This window comes from Thamnophis sirtalis, unplaced genomic scaffold (assembly GCF_051295495.1).
Source record: "Thamnophis sirtalis isolate CommonGarterSnake01/CBP01778 unplaced genomic scaffold, rThaSir2_p1.2 scaffold_6, whole genome shotgun sequence".
Lineage (NCBI taxonomy): Eukaryota > Metazoa > Chordata > Lepidosauria > Squamata > Natricidae > Thamnophis > Thamnophis sirtalis.
In genome coordinates, this window is record NW_028261386.1 from 90,522,088 (window position 1) to 90,536,550 (window position 14,463).

Sequence of the window (14,463 nt, forward strand, 5' to 3'; positions counted from 1 at the left end):
AGTCAGATTACAACCTGGCCCAGCACACAGAGATCAGTCAGATACATCTAAGAAGCTCACAAATAAGCCGCTAATTGTTGGTCACTTTATGGTTTTAAATTCAGAAAGTCTTTCACTACAGGGGAGTGACCTGATCTTTATTTTAGTTGCCTCTTTCTTGTTCTTTGTCAAACTCTATAATAGTAGTTTTGATCCATATTAATCATTAGGGATTATTAATTAACATATGGGCATTTTTGACAGTTTTAGTCTCATCCCTTTTCTGTAATTTTTTTTTCACTATACCAGTGAAAAATCAGCATGACATTTTCAACTTTTGCTTTTATTTTCACTGCATTAAATGTTTCCATTTTTCTCAGTTTCCATTTTTCCACAATCCCTTTTTAGTTTTATGATCATAAAGAATTCACTTTTTGGATCATCCTATACATTTTAGTTACTTCTCAGTTACCTTTACCTTCCCAGCTTTCTGTGCCCCACTATTTCCTATTGTCTTGTACTTGATTAAACAAATGTTTAATTTTCTCTTGACATTTTTCTCCTCCAGTGACAAATATGCCAGATGCCTTTCAAATGCTCTTTAAGCTGCTATTTCAGTTATAGAAAAAAAATGGATCAGCTTTTTTCCCCCTTTAAGAAATACTTTTCCCAAATCTTATGTTTTATGTTTATAATTCATATCTAAAACAAATATAGGTGATTGCAATCCTAATCAAGCCTATTTGCCTGTATAAAGAGAGCAACCCACTTTGGGATCATAACATTATATCAATAGCTGAAATAAATCTGATTCGACATAGCACATCCAAGATCTTGTCACTCCATTGCAATATTTTTTTGAGCTTCCCTGCAAGGGAAGGCATTTTTAATAAATCCTGGAGGATTGTGGATAGCAAAATGTTTGGCTTTAGAACTGTGCAATTCTTGGGTTTGTTGACATATCCAGGTCCAACTTCAGGATAGGTATGACTAAGGTAGTCCACCTTTTCCTAGAGTTTAAGAATTGCTGTTAAGAACTGTGCATAAAAGTAGTCTTATTGGTAAATGGTAAAATACTTTTACCATTGTGAAAAGTATTTAAGATGCATAATCCTCCCAATGTATAGGTTGGTTCATCCTAGTATCTGGGACCAGATACTTTCAGTCTAATTCCTGCATGATGTTTGTGTGTGTGTGTGTGTGTGTGTGTGTGCGTGTATGTGTGTGTGTATACATACATACATACATACATACATACATACATACATACATACATAATGGATGGTTATAAAACTAATAACAGTAGCATGCAGTGTGATATGTGTTGGGCTCTGTAAGGCTTAGTTCTTCAAATAGTAGGACAGTGGTCCCCAACCCCCGGTCCGCGGCCCGGTGCCGGGCCGTGGAGTACCTGGCACCGGGCCGCGCAGCCATGATCGCTGCAGCTGGGCGCCATGGCTCTTCTGCTGCGCCAGCTGCTCCTCTTCCAGCCGCTCGCCCAGCGCGCAAAGCTCCCGGCAGCGGCGCCAGCTCCTTGAGGCGCCGGCGGCTCTCCTGGTTCTGCGCGCGCAGCTTGCGCAGGTCCTGTTGGCCCAGGCGGCCCCCTTCCAGCTCCTGCAGCGCCCGCAACTCGGCCTCGTATCGTTCCAGGCTCTGCGCGCAGCTCCAGCTCAGCACCAGCGCGTAGTCGGAGGCCAGCTGCCGCTTCTCAGAGCGCCCGGCCCGGAGGGGCAGACAGCAGCGCGGCCGGCCGCTGCTTGCGCGCTTCCTGCAGCCCTTCGTGCTCGGCCAGGAGCTGCTCCAGCAGCGCCTCCAGAGCGGCGCAGTCGGCCCACAGCCCCTCCAGCTGCTGCTGCCGCCGGGCCAGCTCGGGCTCCAGGCGGCGGAGACGCAGCTCTCCAAGTTGCGCGCTCAGCCTCTCCAAGCTCTCCAACTCGTGGCGCAGCGCGTCCCGCTCCAGCTCGCCTTGAGGTGATCTCAAAAAATAAGCTAGGTTGGATATGACTGGGATAAGATTTCCAGATGTTGACTTGGCTCAAGTCACCGGTTCCTTTTTCTTGCTGAATGAAAACTCCTGCATCATGGTTGTATGTAGGATGTATTTAGAAAAATTCAAGATGGGAACCATCTTGGTTTTTATGTGATGCAAATAAAAGAATAAATAGGCTTTTAATTTCATAGTCATGGCTATTACCTTGACATTTTCGATGTCACTCTGACACCCCTGTCCCAGATAATTTGGTGAATGGACAGAGAGGCTACCAGCTAGTAGTAGGCTGGCTTGAATGCACTTACTAAGAAAGGATTCACAGTGAATTCAATGAATAACATTTTTGGGTGATCATCAATCTGATGGGAGCTATATATCTATTGCAGCATTTACCTGCAAATTTAAAGGAAGTCCAGAAAGCGATTGCAATCTATTTGGCATATATTTACAAATACATATTGAAAATAATGCAACATCTAACATTTTATGATATATAAATGAAATATATATGATATATAAGCAATCAATGTGTCGTCGCGAACAACGCCCCCCCACCCCTGCGCGCGCTCAGCGGGCCACGGTAAAATTATCACAGGCTGACTGGTCCGCGGCGATAAAAAGGTTGGGGACCACTGTAGTAGGACATCTTATTTCAATTTGCATCTTTCCAAATATTCTGAACTTTTAACCAGCATCACCCAACCGTAGTGGCTGCTTCTTCTCTTATTAAACTCCCTGGTTACTTAGATTGACGGAGAGACCTTTTCAAATTAGCTAAGCTGCTAGAAAGCTGGCTGTGTGGTATAGTGCAGATGATCTTCTGCGTAGCACTACAGCTATGGAATGCATTTGCAGGAGAAAACAGATGACAAAACCTGCATTGCAATGTTACTACGCAACTTCCTCCACTGCTTATACATTTGCATGTGATGTTGCAATGCAAGTATGAAAAGGCAGGGTTTGTGGCATGATGTAACAGTGCACACCCTACCCCACAGGGTTGTTGTTGACTGCTTTGTGCAAAATAAAGGTATGTGGGGGAAATCAAATACTGTAAATAAATTAGTGGTTAGGAACATCAGTGTCCCTAAGAAATGCCTTTGGCCTTATCTTCCAGGATTTAAGAAAAAAACAAAGAGAACACCTCTCTTATCACCAAGCCTTTAATATTGTTTTAATTATATTTGAATGACAGTAATCTGGAGCTATTATTTTAATTGAATTGATTTTACAGTTATGTTTTTACATTGTAACTTTAACAATGCTTATAAGCTGCCTTGAGCATTTACGTGAACAGACAGGCATTTATGCCAATAAATAAAGTATAATTATCTAAATAAATAAGCATAACTCATGGCAAAGGACTGAAACACTGAATCCAAAACTTAAGAGGGCACAGGTTTAGGAAGGCCTGTTGCTGCTCTGGTTGGAAGATACAGTGACCTGTGAAAATGCCATCAAGCTCAAGAAGATCAAAACAAGGATATTGAGAGGGGCAGAGAGGGTGACACACAAAAGAGATACACAAAGCAGAAAATAGGCAAGGGGAAGGGTGCAAATGGAGAGCAGCAAAAAGATCTTTTCTGTTGGGCCTGGTTTTTGGCCTACTTAAAGCTCCAGAGACTTTCCTGGAGCGTGGGGAGGACGAAAACGGCCTCTCCTGGCCTCCTGAAGGAAATACAAATCTCAGCTTGGAGACGAACAGTGTGTGTGTGTGTGTGTGTGTGTGTGTGTGTGTGTGTGTGTGTGTGCATGCACATGTGGGGAGGGCACTTTGCATTGTGGATGCCAGCATGCATGCGCGCTATTGCACACACATACTCACATTTTTGGCACCCAACAACAAAAAGTTTAGCCATTACTACTCTAGGCCACTGAAAGACAAAGAAAATGAATTTCTTACAGGAATGACAAACACAAAGTTCCACTGAAAAAGGTGAAGTATTCTTAACCTGCCTCTTTGTTGAGTGTGAAGTACTTTAGTCAGGGAATAGTTGCTTCCTCTTGCAATGTTTATACCATTCTGCCCACATTCCAAAGCTCACTTTTTTCTGTAACTAGGAGAAATTATCGTTCTCTGTACTAGCTTGGTTCTATAATAGTACCCCCCAAATGTGTAGAAATATATTTAGCCTATCTTTCCTCAAATATTTAAAGATAGCTAGGTAAATCACAAGCACAAAAATTCTGCTGAGGTTCCTTCTGCAATGTTATCTTTTGTGATCTTTCATTTCTGTTTTTTGAGGTTTCAGTGCCAGCTAAGTGGAAAGTTTTAAACTTTTTTCATTTATTACAATTCCCTAGTTGTTCTACTTGTTCTTCTGAAATGTTACCTTCTTAGAAATGTCTTATTGTTGTATTTCACTGTCACATATGCAGCTGAAGTAAAGACAAAAAGGAAAATTGGAGATGGGGATCAAAAGGAATGCAAATTATTTTCTTCTAGAGGTGAAGGCACTGTCCCTAGTTTCCCAAATCTGATCATGTTTCTTAGGAAACCTTTCTGGCTGCCATTATTTCCTCTTTATTGAAAATGCATTTACAGGTCTAAAGCATTGGTTTGCTATTTTAATTTTTAAAGTAGTTGTCCAAGAAGCTGCTTGAAAGAGTGATTAAAATACAAAATGATGCTTATTATAGGGATAAAGATTATACTGGTAGATGTATTTGTTGCAGGATATAGACATTCTGAGGGGTGGCTCAGTGGCTAACATGCTGAGCTTGTTGATCAGAAATGTCAACAGTTCAGCGGTTCGAATTCCTAGCACTGTATAAGGGAGTAAGCTCTGATTACTTGTCCCAGCTTCTGCCAACCTAGCAGTTCAAAAGCATGTAAAAAATGCAAGTAGAAAAATAGGAACCACCTTTGGTGGGAAGGTAACAGCGTTCGATGCGCTTTCGGCATTTAGTCATGCTGGCCACATGCCCACGGAGAGTGTTTGGACAGCGCTGGCTCTTCGGCTTTGAAATGGAGATGAGCTCCACCCGCCTAGAGTCAGGAATGACTAGCACATATGTGTGACGGAAACCTTTACCTTTATCTTTACCTTATAGACATTCTGTCAACTGTCTGGCAAGGGCCTAAACCAACCCATCTACCTTGTAAGCAACAAAAACACTGAGGAATTATCTCCTGTGTACCTCTCCATTGAGTGGAATGTGCTTCTCAGCAAATTTCTACTATGTTTTAGGTTTCTGTGTTGATATTCGTTGCTTGTCCTCCTTGCTCTCCTGCTACCTGCCTTTCACTTTCATCCACTCAGCAGTAGCAAGCTCCTGAAAGCATTTGTGATCTGCAGTTGGTGAAGAGAAACTGAAAGGAAATAGAGTTAGATTTGAAATGGCTTGAGAAGTAGTTGCCAATCCACGAAGTTGGGATGAGCCAGAAGTTAGTAACAGAGGAAAGTCATTAGGCACATCTGTTTTAGTGAAAGTTTTGTTGGTCTTTGGTAAAAGTTGAACCTTTTCCAATGAGGAAAAAAAAAGACAGAACTGGGAAAACACGAACTGGATTCATTTATTTTCCCCCCAGTTCATTCATTGCTTTCTCTCCAAAGGAGTTACAAATGCATGACAATATTGTGTATTCCCCCCGCCCAATAAAATGTTGATGAACCAACCATGGGCTTTCAGAAGTACCTCTTAGTTTGGGAAGCAGTTGTATTTAAAAAGAAATAACTGAGAATCTTTCCATGTCTTAAAAACCACAATGGAAAGGACAAATGAAACATTCTGCAAGCAGGGGACTACCCCAGTGGAACTGTTAAAGTTCATGCTGTGTCATCAGGAACGATATACACCAACACAAATCAGTAGAGAAAATGCTTGAATGAATTTGTTTGGATGCAGTGTATGCATTGTACGGATTCTGTATGCTCGGGGAATTAGTATCAGTTACTCCGGAACAAGCACATGTGAAAGAAATACACCCTCATTGATAAAAATCTTCCTTGAGACCCTTAGAAAGATGTAAAGATAGTTATAAATACAAAGCAAAGAACAATGACAGATCCTTGCTTTTTACAATCCAGAATCGGAATGGTTGCCTTCTATAATTGAGGAATTTTATTTATTTACATAGGTTTAGAGAACACCTAAGCCAGTACAGTACAATACAGTAAAAGCAAAAATGATGTACATCCAAAAAATAAAAATCATATAAAACAGCACATTTCTGCCATATTTTAATTAAGTGACATATCAGCTGGAGAAGCAAAAGAAGTGAATAAGACTATTCTTTCTTGGTGCCTTTAGGTTAGGATTTTTATTGTTGTTGTTTTTTAACTCCTGGTAACTGGACATGTCCCTATAGCTTTCTCAGTAAGATTTTGGAATTGGTTTGCCCTTGCTTGCTTCCTGGGACTGAGAGAGAATGACTGGCCCAAGATACCCAGTAGTCTTTGCATCTAAGGCAGGATTAGAATTCATGATTTCCTAGTTTCTATTCTGTTGCCTTAAACACTACACCAAACTGACTTCAAATATTACTAAGGCATTGCAGTTATATTTATCTATACTCTCTCTCTTAATTTTGGGAAGAGAGCAATTGTAAATCTGTTTTGCATGTCTAATTAGTAATGCAAGCTTTCTCTGGAGTGATAAAGATTTCTTTTGCATGCTAAGTAAGTGGTCCACAATACAATGATTTTAAACTTATGTAATAGTTGCAGAGATACAAAAGTGGCTGCTGAATTAAACCAGAGTTTTACAGGAGAATAAAACATGGGTAGACTGCCTTGGCCTTTGAGATGTTTGGCATTACATCTGCAGGGAGGAGAAGGAGGTCAAAATAACACAGGCAGTGTTGCAATTTTGGGATTCAAGCCCTGCTCCTTTTCTGTGCATGTCACAATGTTGCATAAATATTCAAAAGTCGCAGGCATTTAGTTTAACATTAGTATCAGTGGTGGTATTCAGCTGGTTCGGATCAGTTCAGGCAAATCGGTAGTGGCGACCTGCAGGTAGACCCGCCCCCCGCTCACCTGCCCCAGCGCTATGCCGCCCTATTTAGCCATGTTTTCTAAGCCATGTGCATGTGTGCAAACCATGCATACGAGCAAAATGCAGGTTGGGAAGGCTGCGTGCATGTGTGGAAGGCATGTGCGCAAGCGAGGCAATCATGCATGCGCTCACAGTTTTGGTGCGCAGCGCATTGGTGGTAAATTTATGTGAAACCCACCTCTGATTAGTATTCTGCTTTCCTCATTTTGACAAAAGTTGTCCCCTTGGTTTTAGCCACATAATATTTAGCTGATAACCGAAGTGGTTTGACATTCTAAACATTTGGAGGCTACCCAATTTTTCAGTGAATTGGACATTGCAATCACAAGCACAATGATAAATACAGTTCTCAATTTATAAAAATACCTTTTGAGCCAACAAAATTTGGTCATGGATTGGGTAATTTATCTTTAGAGAAACAAGTGTTTGTAACCAGCTATGCCCAGCATAGTAGCTATTTTGCGAGTGTGCCAACTTCAAGCCCTTAAAATGCCATACCTCGCCACCTTCTAATTTCGTACCAGGAGGAGGCTTCACTGGAGTTATCTTGAGTGTCATGTATGGAGGGGCAATGGCTCAAGCCTATATTACATTTGGAAAGAGGAAGGATGAGAGAGTGATTCAAATACCTGCTAATGAAGTAAGGTTGGCTGAAAGGGCACGAATAGTCAGCAGGTGAGCCCTCTTCCTCCCTTTAAGTACATGGAATAAAATATAATATGGAAAGTAGTAAGTAAGAGCAGTTGGTTTGTGTCATCATACAGTCATGTCCAATAAAACCAATATAGAATCCAAATAAAACAAAAGTAGAAACTTACTTGATTGCATTATTATAAAAAAATATCCTATAGAAGCCAAACATTTTTGGACAGTTTAAACAATAATACAGCTAGATCATCTCTAGGGTAACTTTTGTGGTTTCATATTGGATGGAAACCTTAGTGAGTGTTGTTAAAAGCTCATATTTTTTAAAAAATTATTGGATGACTTACATTATAAAGTTCAATGAAAGTATCTTTACTGCCTCAGCTTCATTTCGATTAACTTTGATTGTAGCCTCTTTGTCCTTATGAAAATGCATAATTATCATTGTATAATTTTATCATATATTGTTTTGTCAGTTTAAGGCAACAATCAACTTAGAAGTACCTTGTTTTAAAGGAATGATTATAATTGACATAGCTTAATAAATTCATTTAAGAGATATTTGTGTGCCTTTGAAATAATCCCTTTTATTGTTGTGCGCTTCAAGATTATGAACACTCCTTGATAATATACCCTGTGAGCATCAATGCCTAATTTATAATATTTCTTAAATCATATTTATGTTGAACTTCAGTACTCTGAATAATTTGAATTTGAATGTATTTCACAAATATCTTCCAAGATTCAGAATATGCTGCTTTTGTTTTATTATACCTTGGAGTAAAATGGGTTTTCAGCATTTACTATAATCCACAGCAAGTATTTAAAATGTTCACTGTTATGCTGACCTCACTTCTCTGAACAAGTTTTACACAGATATTGTTGAAATATGTTGTTACATTCAAATTCATAACTGCATTAAGATTTGTAATAGAATTTTTAAATATAGCAAAATATTTCAGCATTCCTTTTACTTTTTAAAAAAGAAAAGATTTTGAAAGGTTTAAAGAATACTGGTTTATAGAAATGTGTATTCATCATATAGCTGGGAATTGTAACCAGGTCTATATCTCTGCCAAAATTAGGCTGGGGGTTCTATTGTTCTATTTGTTCTATTTTTTTTAAAGGAGGAAGATATATGTTAAAATTAAATATGTATTTAATTTAAAAGGAATTATAAATACCATCAACATAAAATGGAGCTTTCGCAGAAGCTGAAATACACCAAGTAAATGAGATGAAGGAGAGAGGTAAGGGAAGAAGAGAGGGATAGGAGAGAGGGAAGGGGGGGAAAAGGAGGAGTGGAAAGGGGAGAGAGGAGAAGGAGAGAGGAAGGGGAAGTAGAGAAAGGAAGGATGACAGAGGGAAGAAAGGAGATAGGGAGGAGGAGGAAGAGGGAGAAGAAAGTGATGGATAAGGTACAAATATGGTGAATGGAGAGCAGAAGAGCCAATAATTGTTTTTGGGAGTTGATGGTAAGATGAATTGATGTAAACATGTAATAATATAATATGATGTTGGCTATGCAATAGTACACATATGATTATATGTTATGAAAATGGAAAAAATGTATTCATTATGAGATATGGTCCATTATTCAATTAGTAGAGTGTTTATCTTCCATTGGTTATCACAGGAAATTCACTTTTAATGGAGTTGAGTAAAATTTACAGGTACAGTAGATTATTTCCTTGAGAACTAGCAAGATCTAGCGAGAGGTCATATGGAAAATGGAAAAAAACATGATAGAGATTTGGTACTGCTAAATCAGCTCTATGGAGTTTTCTTTGTAGCTGGAATAATTTCATTAGAAACAACTGCAGCACTAGACTGAAATTGGTCCCCTAAAGGGTCGTTAATGAGGTCCATGAAACTATTTTTGAATTAACAAAATGTCCATAATCTTTATAAAAAACCAACAATCCTCATTTGATGGCACTGGAGTATTCCAGATCATCAGGAAGAGAGCTCAATATGAAGCCCTTTGCAATTATTTGTTAAACAGGAATTTATAAGTATTAATTTGTGCTCTTTTGAAGAATTTCCTTAGTAGCAACAAGATTCTCACAAAAAAAAACCAGTTTCTTCCTACTATTGATCTTGTCATAAATATTTACCTGAGAGGAATGTTCCATGTGCTCAGAGGTGCAGACTAAGTTCCTCTTAGCCAACCACCAGTGTACGTTAGAATGTGACCCAGAATTGTCCATTGTAAATAAATGTAGACACGTTAAAATGGAAAGGATTTGAAAATACTTGGTTTTATATCCATGTGGAAACATTATATGAAGATTATTTAGCTATGCAACTTCAGAGCCAAATGAGGTGATGAGCCAGGAATCTTATGGAACCATCAAAGGAAAGCTACAAATGCCACATATTTCCAATTGCAGTGAAAGACCACTCCAAATAATAAATTTATGAGCATGAAGTGTTGCATTCCGGTGGTCCTTCTCTGTTAATGTGCTTCAAGGAGCTTTTGATATTTCAGTCTTTGCCTCTTTATTCTAAATGGGAACTCCTCTGTCCACTGTGGATTTCCCTTGGAATATAATCATGCTTAAATGGAGTATAATCAAAAGAGAGGGAAGAAGCTGATTATCTTCACTATTTTTTCTCTTTTTGTAGTAAAAAATGTTTATGTATTATGTTAATTCATTGTAGTTGTTTTTCAAATAATCTTTTTGAGAGATTTCATCTTTCAGGATATTAGCTGACTAAAACAATTACTGAAAAAAGTTAATGGGTTATTAGCATATCTTTTTTTGAGCACTGTACTTGATTAGCATATATTTTGATCTTCCTTGCAGATATTGCTGTGGTGGAAATGAGCGATGCTTTCCGTCAGCCCTCCCTCTTCTATCATCTGGGAGTTCGAGAGAGCTTCAGTATGGCCAACAACATTATTCTCTACTGTGATACAAACACAGATTCTCTGCAATCACTGAAGGTACAGATGCCTTTCTAAAATTAAGGCAAAGCTTGGGTAAAGATAAGGTAGATTGGAGAAAGATACAGAGAAATGTATCATTGAGTTGTGTGGAATTGTTGGTACCTACACAATTTTCAGTTTTAGTTACTGCCATGATAGCCTAGATTCCTAGAAGCTTGGAAACAGTTCAGGGTTCTTGTGTGCTGTGCAGACACAGCCTATCTAAAAAGTCCAATGTTGGAAAAAGATTGATGTAGGAAGTGAGGTTAGAAGTAAAATGATTGCAGAACTGAAGCCCAACTGCTGTGATTCTGTTTCTAATTTTTTCTATGAATTTGAAGAAAGTTCTTCAGTCTCAACCAAATGTGGATTATAAAAAATTATTAATTTATCAAGAAAGGGGAGGATATATTTTCCAAATAGACCTTTTTCTTTAAAAAAAATCCCTTTACTTTTTCCACTAATTTTTGTTTTTTAAGAAGCTGCCTTAAATGCTTACTATGGTTAGTCATCTAAGTGGCTTATTGCTAAATCATTTTAATATGAAAAAAGCAAGAGGTAAATACTAAGTATGTCTCACATGTATCTGGATTCTAGAATTAACTCATTTCCTGTATCATATACTTTGAGTCTAAATGAATCAAGCCTCACAATCTGTGCCAGTGCTAATCATGTGTTTTATAGCTGCCCTACAAATATTATTTTTGCATAGATAGTGACTGATTCCTTGTTGCTTCTTGGAATCTAATATTGTACAAAGGTCTATATCAAAACAGTTCAGGAATTAGACACAAAGAAGAATAAATCCTTGAGAAAAAAAATTGGGATACACCTAACATTGCTGGAAAGAACCTAGACTATTATAGTTACACTAATATAGCTTTCATTTACAATATTCATGACAGATGCCTATTTAGCAAGCGTTGGTTTGGAAAATTCTAAGAAAAGCATAGTTCCTTTTCAGATAGATAAGGTCATCCTCATACTGATTGATAGTTAAAGAGATTTTTATACAATTGAGTTCTCTGTATCTTCTGAAAATGTGTCTAACAATTAACATTATTGTTTTGCACCTCACAACCCCTGCTTGCATATGCATATTCATATCTCTGGAGCATGAGTTGATTCATAGGTTGATTTTATTATATTATTTTTACTTTTTCAGTATTGTTGTATGTCCCAGCATATTCTTAATGTTATTCTTATATTATTTATCTTTGTATTTAAATTGTTTGTATATTGCCTATATGGCTTATTGCCTATAATGCCACGGATTCCTAAGAGTTTGCAACATTAAAATGTAGGCCACATACATTTAAACAGATTGATCAGATAAGATAATAGCCCAGAATGTGCAAACCTATGGCCTTGACTTGTGGAAGGATACCATCTTGAGGCATCAAATGTGAAGATAAATGAACATGTTTTCAGCTTGTTTGTCAGTTGTAATAAGGTTGACACAAGCTTTATCTCAAGATGAAGGTATTTCACAGAGTAAGATACACCACAAAAAAAGAGACTTTCTTGCTGCTTAATACCAGCTGAATGTACAAAGGATGTGGGAAAATGAAGATGATCTCTACTAATGGTTGCATCAGTTGGATTAGCCTACATGAGAGATAGCATATGGTAAAACAGTTATTTGGGTCTTGGCCATCAGAAATGCTCACTATAGGAGGCAGTTAAAAAACATACCAGTCTTCTGCTTTTTCATGGCCAGGAAAAAGTGGAATTGGGATCCCATGTTTTTATCAACTTTGGGTTGTAGATATATTTTATTTGGGAAGCCCAGTTTCAAGTACCACTCTTTCAAAGATACATTTGTTCCTTTCAGTGTCCAAATGCAATTTAGGTGTATCTCAGACAGGTCAATACTTGTCAGAAAGTTACCATCTCTATCAGGAGATAGAAACATTATGCAGAATCTATGCTTCATTCATTAAAAAGCTTTTGGATAGACAGTTGCACTTTATTGCTCCACTTGAAACAAAATCTCTCCCTGACAAAATTCTCTTTTTTGTGTAACAGTAGAAACAAATATAAGTCTATCAAAAGGATTGCAATCTGTAGCCTAGATCTGTTGCGCACCAGGAGATCAGGATATCCAGACAGTTCAAATGGTATAAAGATTTATTGTAAGCTTGAGCTCTCTACAAGAATCTGAACTACTAAAGGCCAAAGGAAGTTAGCGGAAGATAAGACTAGAAGGAATTCAAGGTGGGTTGGACTGAGATCTCTTGTGGGGATGATTCCCTACACGATCTTCCTATGTACATATAGGACTTAAACCAGATGGGATGGTAATATTTAACCTTTTCATGTACAAACATGTGCTTTTATTTACTTCTACTCTTTAAACTCCTCAGAGGTATTTTAGCTGGAGTACATGTAGCTTGGAATTTTACTCATATGCTTTATATTGAAGATTTCAAAAAGGAAATGTTTTATATTCAGAAACATTGTGATACATATAAGACTACGTCATCATGTTGCTGTCAGTTCTAGCCAATTGTGATGCTGTTATAAATAACGGTTGATGAATATGAGGTTTCCACTAACAAATAGAACTATGTTTAGCAAAGGGACAAAACAACATTATTTCACGGAACAGTTACCTAGAATGAGAGCATGCAATCCGATTGGATAAAGATTTAGATCCCTTTTTCTATTTTGATTGGACCTTCTTTTTTCCTGATGTCATAAATGATTAAAATGTGCAAAAGAAACAGGTATGGAATATACAAAAATGTTGCTGTGTCAGTGCTGGCATGCTATTAATTCAGCTTTATGTCAGCGTAAATACTCAGAATAAACATCAAAGCTGATTAATTAATAATGTTGCTTTGTAAATAGTTGTGATAATTTTTCCGCTGTCTGTCTAGTTACTTTTTTGCCCTTCTTCATTTTTCATTGATACAATGAAATTAACACATGAAGCATTTCTTATTCACCTATGCCCATTCCAAGAAAAGTTTCATCTGTTTAATTTCGAGGACCAAAACCTTTTGATTTAATAACATGATGAATTTTAGTGATACTTAAAGCCCTTTCATTCAACAACTAATATAATGCTAATATGATGTAGCACCTATCAGCAATTTATTTTTATACCAAGCAACAGATTTTTGTGAAGAAAATCTAAAGTTCCCTGAGGAAACAACATTAAGTGTATTTTTTGTTAAGTATACAGTAAGTAGATGCATACATTGTTCATGTGTAGTTCTCTCATATGTTTTTCCCCTTTTACAGGAAATTATCTGCCAGAAGAATAATGTAAGTATATTTTTAAAAACAAAAGTGAAATTTCAGCTTCTGCTATATAAGTTTCTGAATTGTGCAAACTTCCTTATTAGTTTATAGTTTGTCTGAAGATGTAATTGCAATTCTACTGATTTTTTCCATTAAATTATATAACTATCAAGTCATTCAGTTCAATTCCCAGCAAAATCTTTTGGGAAACTTAATACATTTGATGCTTGGTATTGTATTAACCAGTTTACATTACCTTTGTGTGCTTTTAAGATTTGCTGTTTTCTCCAAATGAGCAATCTTTCTTGTATTATTCTTTGCATATTCTCTTTACTCATTTTATTCTTACAGCTTCACACTGAGTTTCTTTTAACCTGGTTTTCGTTTTCTGCTTCTGCATTTGCAAGCTGTGTTCAGATGGATGCATTTCCTGTCTCTACAAATGTCAGTGGTTGATAGACTGTGCATATCACACAGACTTCCCAGCACTCATAACTCATGCAGGCTTTTGTATACAAAAGAAAAACGGCATTGGTTAGGCCAGAAGTATGTATGTAGTCATGTAAAAGCTTTCAGAAGTCTGTAAACAGGTTGGTATAGCAAAAAGAAGTAGCAAGCTCTCCATGATATGGGTGGAGGAAACTATACCATCTAAAACTGAAGGCCC

The 14,463-nt window shown here is 37.6% G+C and overlaps 1 protein-coding gene across 1 annotated transcript in view; it reads left to right on the forward strand.

The window, feature by feature from the left end:
* MAP3K5 (mitogen-activated protein kinase kinase kinase 5) overlaps positions 1 to 14,463 on the forward strand; it is a 133,578-nt gene that overhangs the window by 38,375 nt on the left and 80,740 nt on the right. The window contains exons 2-3 of the mRNA XM_014072682.2: positions 10,426 to 10,565; positions 13,797 to 13,820. Of these exons, the coding sequence (XP_013928157.2) occupies positions 10,426 to 10,565; positions 13,797 to 13,820 (164 nt within the window). The remainder of the gene's footprint in view (positions 1 to 10,425; positions 10,566 to 13,796; positions 13,821 to 14,463) is intronic.